Below are 11854 nucleotides of genomic sequence, written 5' to 3'. Positions count from 1 at the left end.
ACACTCAAAATTCTAAATTTAGATTCCCGGGACATGGATCCAACTTGATAAATTGAACAAATCCAAGAAAAATAAGTTTTAAGGGGTCGAAGCAAAAACCCCCCCAAAAAACTGAACCTTCAGCCAATCCCTGGTCCAAACATTCCAAACCAACATAAAGTGTATTCAGACATAGGGCAAGCTTCGTAATCGGTTTTTGTCAAAATTTGACTGCCAAGCCGGCTGAACTGCTAGTAAATAAATAAAAATAAAGGATAAAGAGAAAAGGAAGAAAAAAAAATGGGAGAGGTAAATAAATAATTACCTATTTTCTGAGAGTGGACTGTTAGTGAATTGAATGTAGGCAATTCCAACAGTACCAATTCTCACCCTCTGGGGGAACTTGCTGAATACCTACGCAGTTGAAATGGTACCATTGATTGCATTCATCACAGCATATCATTGGACTACCATTATCCGGTAGAACACATCCTGGGCAAATACATGCATGTTCAGCATCATTTAATAAATTATCCACCATCATATCATGGGATAATGAAGGATCCTGGTTGAGGCAACTTCCACACCGCCAACTCTCCTCTTCTGGTGGAGGTTGATATAGACCAACACAGGAAAAATGGTACCAGTCATCACAGCAGTCACAACATATCATGGCACTGCCATTGTCTGGTTCACCACAATCAGGGCAAATCCAACCAAGCTCTGTGCCCTCTTCAATAGGGTCTTCAAGTACAGATGTACAGCCATTCAGATTGTCATCAGCATTCCCCATCAAGGAATCAAGTCCATCAATGGGTTCTTGAATAGACGACTCCAAGGGATAGAGGTGCTTCAGGGAATGAACTTGCAAGGAGCCATCTCCTCGTTTTATCTGAGCAGATCTCACCAATCCGTCATCTCCTGTAAATAGACGTGTGACCCTACCCAATGCCCAAAACGGTCGAGGTTTGTTAGGGAGTTTGATTGTGACTACATCTCCCACACAAACAACTGGTGAAGTCCCTCCTTGTTGTCTTTGAGCATGCTCTCTTATACTAAGCAGATAATCTTCGTACCAAATTTTCTTAAATCTTTTTAATGCATCATTCCTGCAATTTAAGGACTCTAAGAGTTGTTTCCGAGAGGGAGGTTCTAGTTGATAAATACCCTCCCCATCCATTCTCAAAATCAAACGAGGGTTTACTACAGGGCGTAAAAAGTGATTTGGACTTATTATTTCCAAACTTGAGTCAGATGAACTTCTGTAAGTCAAGGGACGGTCATTTATGGCATTTTGTACATCAGAAATAATTGTCAGGAGATCGAAATAATCATGACTAGCTCGTCCAATTAATTTATACAAGCAAGACTTGATGGTTTTAATCAGTCTTTCCCATACACCTCCATACCAAGGAGAGTGTACAGGGATCTTAACATGCTTGATTTGGCATGTCCCCAATTTCTCCCTGAATTCACTGGAAGCAATCACCTCATGAATCATGTCACATCCAGCCACAAATGACTTAGCATTGTCACTATAAATATGCGAAGGAATCCCATAAATATTTGAAAATCGAATCAAGGCCATTAGGAATGAGTGAACAGACATATCCTCAATCAGTTCTAGATGAACTGACCGTACCTCCAAACAAGTAAAGACCAGGATATACATCTTCACCCTCTCCCCACCTCTCAGAACCCACAGATGACCCGTATAGTCTACTTCTGTGTGCAAAAATGGTCTTATCATATTCACCCGATGTTTAGGTAAATCAGTCATTTTGGGGTAGGTAAATGGAATAGAGTTAAATTTCTGGCACAAGGAGCATCCTGATAAAATTCTCTTTACCGCCTGCCTACCCTGGGGTATCCAGTACCCAGATAACCTGACCTTATTCAAGGTAGCAGGAACACCCAGATGCTTACACTGGTGGTGACAGTCCAATATTATGAGATTAGTAAGATGGTGATCCTTAGCAATAAGCAAGGGATTAACTATTTCGTATTCATATACAGAGACCTTCCCAATTCTTCCCTTGGATCGAATTAATCCTTCCTTATCCAAAAAAAGGTTTAGACTTCCCACTCTCGGTGGTATTGACCTACCTGAAGGATTTTGTAAGTATTCTAATTCCTCCCAGAAGGATTGTTTCTGCATTACTTTAATCAAGTGTGTCCGAGCCATCTTACCAAAGTCGGAGTCTCTTTTCCTCAACCTATTAATAAACTTGAACACACATGTGGTGACATTTAATAGTTTAGACAATGAAGAATATCTATCATATTGCACAACTGGCTCCTCCTGGCTGTGCGAAACAGCACAAACCATCGAAGATACAATCTTTTTGCTTTCTGGGCTCAAACAACTCAAAGGATTTTCAGGCCAAGAAATCGGTTGGTCTCTTAGCCAAGACGGTCCAGAAACCCAATATTCCAAATTGGCCCTCAGTTTAGAGGTAGGAATACCCCTGGTGATAAGGTCAGCGAGATTCTGTGCAGTAGGCACATATTTAAACTGAATGGCCACACCAAATTTAGACATCAATTCAGCCTCCCATTGACTAATGTCCTTCAATCTATTCATGGCAAAAACATTCTTGCTATTAGTCCGCCTTGTGACCAACCAGGATAATACTATTTGTGAATCAACTGCAAGAAATACCTTTTTGAAACTTACATTAGAATAGGCCTTCAACAAAGTCGGAAGGCACTTTATGGCCAAGAAGGCCGATAAAAGCTCCAGAGTTGGTAAACTCTTCGATTTAAGAGGCGCCACCTTTGCCTTGGAAAAAACCAGAGATGAAACCTTCCCCTGGACTGCATATGCTGCAAATCCATATGCCCTTTTGGATGCATCACAAAACAGAAATAATTCAGCTTCCCTCCCTTCGTCAAGGGTTTTTCTAGGGAAGGTAACAGAACCAAGTTCTGACAATTCATGAGCGATGACTGCCCATTTGGATTGAAGTTCACTTGGCACAATTTCATCCCACTCAAAACCTAATTTCCACAACTCACTAACAAGAGTACGTGCCTGTATAGATACCGGCAAACATAATGAGAGTGGATCGAATATCCTTGATGCTTCAGACAGTATATGCCTTTTAGTTGCTGCCTCAGGGTTACAATTATAGGAAGCAATATTGATGGTATCAGTAAGAGGATCGTAACGATAACCTAATACCTTCTCCCAAGGACAGCTGTGACTCACAAGAGTACCATCTCTCCTCATTAAATCGTGTAATTCTGTATGATTAGAATTGCAAGATTGGAGTATGAATCCTCCTTCTTGCAATCTTTCTACTGCTCGTGTATACAAGCCCGTTAACTCATCCAAGGAATTGCTCGTTTTAATCAGATTATCTACATAAAAATTAGACTGTAACATCCCAGTGCAATCATCCAAAGGATAACGCCCAGCATGAAATTTTAGTATGCAATTCAAGATGAATGGGCTTGCACTAAACCCAAATAAGATTGTTGTGTAACGATAACACATTAGCTTATTATTTTTTCGCAGAAAGAAACAAAATTTATTCTTATCAGATTCACTAGATAATCGAATCATCAAGAATGCCTTCTTGATGTCTGCTAAAAATACATACCTATTTGTTCGGAAAAGCAGAGTTAAATCAAGCATGTCCCCTGTTAAGTTGATCCCAGGATAAGCAGCATCATTTAGAGAGACAGAATTCTTAGTTTTAAAAGAACAGTTAAAAACTGGTCGAATTTTAGTTGTAGTTGTATGCTCGTCTTTGAACACAGGTCTATGTGGAACCCACACATAATGCTTGTATTCCTGAGGGGAGCATTCTAGGGGTTCAATTATCCCTTCTCTTTCTTGGTCTTCAAAAACCTTAATATACTCCTCATATAAGTCCTTCTTCTTTAAATTGAATACTACTCTGTCCAGCACCTTAAGTGCTATATGATGGTTAGATTGAACCTGAGATAACTTGTCCTTATGCCAAGGCAATTTAACCAAATAATGACCATCTTTATAAACTATGTTTTGCATGAATTCTTCCATCTTTTGATTGTCATAGTCAGAAACCGATTCTATGTCAGGCAGTCCCAAGGATTCTAGACTAAACATCCATTCCAAGCCCCGATCCACAGTGCTTCCTTCAAAAATGTCGGCAAATGGATCCACATAGGTCGGAACAGGATTCACAATACTATTAACCAAAGAATCGTTACAATAGTACTGCCTGTCAATTTCATAGCTCAAGGCTCCCGGAGTTATAGCAATCTTACTGATTTGGTTCTCATGTGAAAAATGTTTCGTATTTCCTATGGGGATAATGCCAGCGGATGTCTGCCAAGCCGCACCATTCATGCATCGTGTTATCTTCATGGGACGCATATATTGAATCAAATCAATTCCCATGAGACCCCACAATTGTACACTGCCACTCTCTATCTCTGCAGCAAAGGTATAATTCAGTTTTCTTAGGTTTTCCCAAACCAGAGGAAGGTCTGGTACTTTGTGAGACAGATTCAATTCGCAATCAATTAGAATAGGTAGTTGGGGGGCTACTCCTGGCAAGACCTCTACAACTGTTGTTAACTGCTTGAAAATGCGACGTTTTCTCCCCACAAAGGTCACAACGTCCATGGCCACCTCCTCCCACGAGTCTGGATCGCACTTCAGGTGCTGAAGAACCCTTTCAGAGAAATATGACCTCTGACTGCCTGAATCAATAAGGCAATTCAAAGAAACTGAGGAGGCTCCCCTTTTAATTGTGATGTTGACCATTGGCAGTAGGTTTTGAATGTCCCCAAGTTTTGTACTTATGCTAGTATTTATTTCTGTTTCCTCTAGTACAAATTGAGGACACATAGAAGCATAATGCCTCCGAGACTTACAATACCTGCAAGGGAATCTAAATCCCTTGACTCCTGGACAGGCTTTCTGATCATGGCTGGCAACTGTGCAGAACTCACATAATCCAAGTTGCCTACAGCGTTGCAGGCGCTCATTGTATGAGGGATAGGTAGTACACTGAGAACTAGTGTGTCCATTTCTTGCACAAAAATTGCAATAAGGAATCTTGTCTTCCAAGTCTAGGTCTGCGTGAAAACTTTGTAATGCAGAATTTTTAGGTGGGCTTCTCGTCCAAACAGCATTTGACCTTGGCTTAAACCGTGGAATCAGTTCTGTCTTAGGAGTTGAAATAGGTTTAATCCGGAGTAATGCTTTAATAACTTCGTGACTATACTGCAGTATGCAGTTCAAGCCAGGATATGGTGTGCTAGAGCCTCTAATGAGCTCTGCCTTTATCTCATCAGGGATCTTATCAAATAGGATATGAGCCACCAGACATCCACTTCCGGAGTCCTCAACTAAAAAATCATAACCATAGTCTGAATCTAACTCACCAAGTTCATACTGAACCTGGGAAAGATATTCCTTTAGTTGTTCGTAAGACTTGTCCACCTTAGGTGTAGACTGCACTATTCTTTTAAAAATTTCTTCCCTAATGGCTTCTCTGTCCCAGTATTCCTCTTTTAAAATATTTATGGTCACATCATAATTATGGTCATTTTCTGACAGGTAATGGATCAGATGAAATGGCCGACCTATCACATATGCCTTAAGGCATATGAGTTTTTCCTTCTTTGAGCTCACTCCAGATGTGCAAAACTCAAAACGGGTTAGGAAATCCCGCAGGGCAAATTTATTGGTTTTATCAACGCCAGTAAATGTTGGACATGTTATTTTAGGCTTCGCTAATTCAATGCCAGATTGAGCTGGGGAAGGTAGAGTGGGAGGAGTTGAGGTTAGTAAAGGGGAATGGATCTCTGAAACCGGTAAGGAAGCATCTAACTGCGACAATAATTTATTCACCCTGGTTTTGTAAGTGAAACTGTCTGTCAAACAGCTCCTCATCTCAATCGATGGTGTCTCCTTCATTACTTTCTTGTCAATATGCAATAACTCTTGGAGCCACTGGAGAATGTCTCGTTTATGAAGTTCTAATACATCTCTCTCAAGAGGTTCAAGTCCACTAAGATTTTCTAGTGTTAAGTCTATCATCGTACGAGTGACTCTCTGATCTTCCAATAAGGATGACCGTGATGATTGTTCAACTTGTAAGGAATTCATTTTAATATAAAAAACAGTACCTGTTGCAATGTATAGCGAATTCTTAATAGGATGCTATAAAAAAGGAATAATCAAGGACCAAGGTCTGAGGCTAAGAAATTTATCCTAACACATCAATGACAACTGGCTGAGAGAGAAAGAGAAAAAGAACGTCTTACCTCTTGCAACAGATGCCGTCGGTTGCGACCTCAGGTATTAATCCTTGTGGTCCCGTAATAATTCTTTATCAATACAATAATTGATTGAGAAAGAAAAAACAAAGGAACTACCAAGACGGTGTCCCAATAGTAAATAAGAGAAGAAGAAAAGAAAAGGAAAGAGAAGAAAAGGAACAACTTCAGACACGGTGTGAACCGATTGTAAAGATGGGGGTAAAAATTAACACACAAGCTAGTCAACCCATACAATTTTATAGAAGGTCTAGGGTCACATGATTTATCCATTAGTATAAAAAACAATCACAAAGGGAAAGACGCTTTCGCATCCATCTCTCAAAACCCGAGGTCATTGAAGGTAGGAAAGATTTTCTTATACTTTCAAGAGATTTAGGAGGTTTGTTTTACAATCCGCATTGATTTGAAAAAGTGTTCAAAAACAAATATATAACAAAGGTTACAAAAAAGTAAAACACTCTTCTACCTATCTGAATATTACCCACTTAAAAACGTTTATTCGGTTCGAAAAACAAATAGTGTCTGGCATTACGCGAGAACAACAAAAATGGCCACACGTTGACGCTTTCGCTTTACCATTTGAAGTCTTGATAAATATAACAGTAAAATCTATTGGGTGGGTTTCTAACAGTATTTTCTTTTATTTGTTTAAGTCATTACCAATACTTCAACGGCGTAAGTGTCCAGTAGCGTCCATTTAAAAAAACGTTTTAAAGTGTGGAAAAAAAAACTATTTAGAGGGTAAAGTAGATTACCCGGTGATAGCGTAAGCTCCGAGGGCTTGCAAAGGATGCCCTATGCGATCCCCCCTACTGGGTCGAGTAACAAGTATTGTAGTACGGCAAGCAGCGAGTAACTAAGTTGTGCCAACCGTTCACCAGTAAGTCATTAACAGAACTGGTACTAGTCAGAGACACAATTCTTTTATAACAGAAGAATTCCCCCTCCAAGTCTATAAGAGACTCGTCCTCTCAACCACTCAGATTAGAATTCCGCCCTCGAGGCCGGCGCCACCAAGTAAGCAATCTTCTTTTTTCCTTTTTATTTTTATTTTCTCACAAAAGTGAGTATTCAGATAGGTAGAAGAGTAACTTATCTGGCATTTGATAACATTTATTTGTTATATATTTGCGTTCTTTAGCACTTATTCATACGTACTACCTAGTCGGAAAAGAGAAGACGAAAAAAAAAAAAAGATTTACAAGCCCCCCCCCCCAAAAAAAAACCCAGTCGATTTTATTTATTTATTTTATTATTTCATTCACATTCCAGTTAAATGAACAATTCTCTTTCAATAGCCGGAACGTGTGTTTCGTTTCACATGCCCGACGTTTTCATATTTAGCAATTTTGATTTATCAGGTTATTTCGGCCATTATTATTTTTCGCCACTATTAGTAAAAAATAGTCCACGTTTGTTATAAAGCATGGCGATTATTGAATTGCAATAATAATTAAAGAAAAAAAACCAAAAAAAACTTAGGTACAAGTGCACTTACTGATCCGTGCTAAAATAACATTATTTAGAAAGCCATTCTTAACATAGGGAGGGAAGAGTGTTTTATACTTATTCTGTACTTTAACCTTACAATTTCATAAAAACAGATATCATAAATTGTCTGTATTTTTGAGATGAGGTGTTTTCATTGATTGAAATTGTCGGACTAAATTGCTCATCTTGGTTGTTATTGTTACAACGTTTCGGCCGTTTTGCCCTCCGGCCTTCGTCAGGTGTTTTGTATCGAACTGGAAAATACTGTTTAAAAAAATAGACCAATAGTGCACTAGCACGAAAACTTATTTTACTGTTTAAGATTATTCAATGGAATTTTTATAAGTGTAAAAAATAAAATAAAAATTAAAAAAAAAAACTTACCTTTCATTGCAGAAATTCAATACAGGGAGTGATGGGGGGGGACAAGATGAATTTTTTTCTTTTGCGTTCAAAACAGAAAATCTGTTTTGTTTTCTTTAACAAATTGATACAACTTTTGTTTTTTGTGTATTCAATTCATTAAGAAATAATATTATATGGAAATATAAAAAAAAATTAAAATTAAAACATGAAAAACACGATTTAAAGAGAAAATCAACTACGAAAGAACAATGAATTTCGGTCATTATAAGACGGTGAAATCTTTATTTTGTTCCTCGTATCAAAATGTCCGTTCGTTAGTTATGTGTGTCGTTGCCGTAAGTGCCGTGACTATCAAGTTTAGATATTTATCAATGTTTAAGGCTTGTTGTGTTTTGTTTTGTTTTTTGTTTTGTTTTTTGTTTTGTTTTCTTTTTGTATTTTTGTGTTTGCGTGTTCAGTTCATTAAAAAAAAAAAATTTCAAGATATAAAAATCAGATTTTTTTTTTTAACTGAACACATTTCATTATTTTTATCCTCGAACAGAGATTAAAGCATGATCTGATCCCCCGATCCAGAAAAAAAAATGTCTTGTAACAGCAGTCCATAAATGTCAAATGTTTACTCCAAAATGTAAAACTGATTTTTCGATAACAAACGTTTATTTTCGTATTACTATTTTATTTTTAGGGTAAATGTTTATTTTAACCACAACAGAACACCGACCAATAAAATATGGTTCTTTATAAGTTTTCGGGATCGCTGACAACGAATCTGATATTCAAACCCGTCGCAAATTTACCGTTTCCATGAACCTTCGCACTATTTTGTGCCAATTCACCGCCATCGTTTATGCTATTATGCGTTCGTCACATCGCGGAAGAATTTTTAAGCAGACATTTGAAATAACAAGTTTTCAGAAACAAAAAAAAAGTTAATTTTTCTGTATTACGTAGTTTTTAATGCTTTTTAATTGATCTAAAAATATAAGTTTTCACGAGCGGTTTACAAAAGCATTTTTATTTTTCGATTTTTTTTTTTTTTTTTGGAGGGGGGTTATTCAATTATAGAACTTGTACAAAAGGTGCTTCTACAGTTTAATTTACCGTTTTTCCGAAAATAACGCCCCCCCACCAATTTACCGTAAGTAACGCACCGACATACACCGAGCAGGCAGGAACCACCCGTCCCCCCCTGCCCCTCCACCCCCTACCCATCCAATGTAAATAGATTTTTGTGAAAAATTAAACAGTTCTTCTGCTCGGTGTATGTCGGCGCGTTACTTATGGGGGAAAACGGTAAATTAAACTGCAGAAGCACCTGTTGTTAAATGTTGTATATTGAATAACCCCCCCCCTAAAAAAAACAACGAAAAATAAAAATGCTTTTGTAAATCGCTCGTAAAAACTCATTTTTTTTTAGATCAATTAAATAAACATTAAAAACTACGCAACACAGAAAAATGAACCAAAGTTTTTGGTTTCTGAAAACTTGTTATTTATGGCCTGAGTATTTATGAGAAGGATTAGGGCGAGGAAAGGATGCCATAGAGGCCACAACCAAGAATACCTTAAATGAATAACGTTGGAAGTGTGTAGATTCTAACTCCATATAAAGACAGACGTATATTGAAGGTTGAGAACCGATTTTATTTACTACCAACAATTTGTATTAGGAGAGGCAAAGTGTTCGTAGGATAGAATGTGATTTAACAAAGGAGGTGAATGTTCGTAAAATGTTTGTAGGTATGCATGAATTGACAAGGAATGAATGTTCGTAAAATGTTTGTAGGTATGTATGAATTGACGAGGAATGAATCTTCGTAAAATTTTTGTAGGTATGTATGAATTGACAAGGAATGAATGTTCGTAAAATGTTTGTAGGTATGTATGAATTGACGAGGAATGAATGTTCGTAAAATTTTTGTAGGTATGTATGAATTGACAAGGAATGAATGTTCGTAAAATGTTTGTAGGTATGTATGAATTGACAAGGAATGAATGTTCGTAAAATGTTTGTAGGTATGTATGAATTGACAAGGAATGAATGTTCGTAAAATGTAACTTATCTTTTAGACGATGGAGAGAGTCAGGGTAGGCCGGTCATCCTGCTGTCGGTGATGCGTGTCCTGACTTGTAACTGGAAAGCGAGGGACTTCTTTCATCAACTCTAGCAGCCCGGCGTCTTCGTCGTCTTTCTCCTCCTCTCTCTTCTTTGGTTTGTGTGAATTAGGCATCGTTTAGAACTGAAGGTGTTTGGCCCATCACATGAGAGCGTAGTCGGCTTCAGTTCACTGGTGCCTTATTTCATTTTCTTCTTCATCTCTTTAGGTCGGGTGAGAGAATGTCTGTACATTCACTGACGCAGCTGGGCAAAAATCTCCTGTTCCCTCCTCTCGGTTTCCTCAAATGCCTCGTTTTTATAGTGGCAAACTGGCTCCCAGCGACTGTGATATTTAAGGTGTTTATTTTAGGCGTGGAGCTCTGCCATTGGTTGATAATTATTTTGTGGTTATCTTATTTTTTTCTTCCCAAGCGGAAGCGATGCGTGGAGCCATGTGCAAACGACGATTTTTTATTTTGTCTCTCATGGTGGCTGCGTTAACATCCGGTTGGCTGCCCATTCTCATCATGTTCCCACGTATTTCAAATGTCTGCTAAAAAATTATTCCGAGATGTGACAAGTCACCTTACTATGTGTGTCCATGCGTGAACGCATCATGTAAGAATAGCATAAACGATGGCGGTGAGTTGGCACAAAATAGTGCTAGGGTTCAGGGGTTAATACCATGGAAACGGTAAATTTGCGACGGGTTTGAATATCAGATTCGTTGTGAGCGACCCCGAAAACTTATAAAAAACCGAATTTTATTGGTCGGTGTTCTGTTGTAGTTAAAGTAAACATTTACCTATCATTTTTAGTCTCATGTCTGGGATGAGGGGGGGGGGGCAAATGTATTCTAAATTTAATAGGTTGTCATTCTTTTATATCTTAAAAATATATTATTTTTTAATGGATTGGGCACGCAACAGAAAATGTATGAAGTCTTAACCAATCGATTAAATTTCCTCTTTTGAACACAAAATAAAAAAGTATTCTTTCTTTTATTTGTATTTAATTTTCTGGAATAGACTGTAAGTTTTATTTAGGCACCGCCAAAAATGGCCGCAAAATCAAGTTGTTATTTTTTAAAACGAAATTACATTTATTAAAATCCATTATTTCTGAGTAACTTTTTTTTTTTCCAGAAAGATAAAACCCTGAATTTTATCATATAGAAAACAGAATAATGTAAAACTTTTTCTACTATTTTTAATTAAATTTTAAATGTTAAATTTTCCCCAAAAGTTAACAATTGACATATTTTGTCTTGCACAAAAAACGTACATAAATATTTAAAAAAAAAAGAAGGTTTTTGAAATAATTAATTTATTTATTTATTGTCTAACTAAGATTTAGGATGATTTTCTAAGAGAATATGCAAAAATATTATAATATAAGTACCTGGATTTAAAATAATTCCACTTATTCATATAGGTAACCAGTTATTTCGCGTCGATCTAGAGTCTAGATCGACACTGTTTACGTTTGCGTTTGATAAGAAGCAAACTATGGAAGACCAAACAGGCCCAAAAAAACTATTTTTCAGTGACGAAAATTTCAATGTATTATTAAACTGAGGCTGGCCAGTACCAGATGGGTGACCATTTGTATGAGTTTGGTTTTTAATGTGTATGT

The 11854-nt window shown here is 37.4% G+C and overlaps 1 protein-coding gene across 1 annotated transcript; it reads right to left on the bottom strand.

Annotated features, from left to right (window-relative positions):
• Positions 1 to 325: 325 nt before the first annotated feature.
• Positions 326 to 5896, bottom strand: LOC145263568 (uncharacterized). Its single transcript, XM_080120415.1, has 3 exons — positions 4448 to 5896; positions 2086 to 4330; positions 326 to 900 (listed from the first exon to the last, which is right to left on the bottom strand). The coding sequence occupies exons 1-3, from the start codon at positions 5894 to 5896 to the stop codon at positions 326 to 328; spliced, it is 4269 nt and encodes a 1422-aa protein (XP_079976541.1).
• Positions 5897 to 11854: the final 5958 nt, after the last annotated feature.

Source organism: Euprymna scolopes, chromosome 39 (assembly GCF_053919585.1).
Source record: "Euprymna scolopes isolate OS-2025 chromosome 39, ASM5391958v1, whole genome shotgun sequence".
NCBI classification, from domain to species: domain Eukaryota; kingdom Metazoa; phylum Mollusca; class Cephalopoda; order Sepiida; family Sepiolidae; genus Euprymna; species Euprymna scolopes.
The sequence above is the reverse complement of the archived record's forward strand: the minus strand, read 5'-3'. Positions and strand labels throughout refer to the sequence as shown.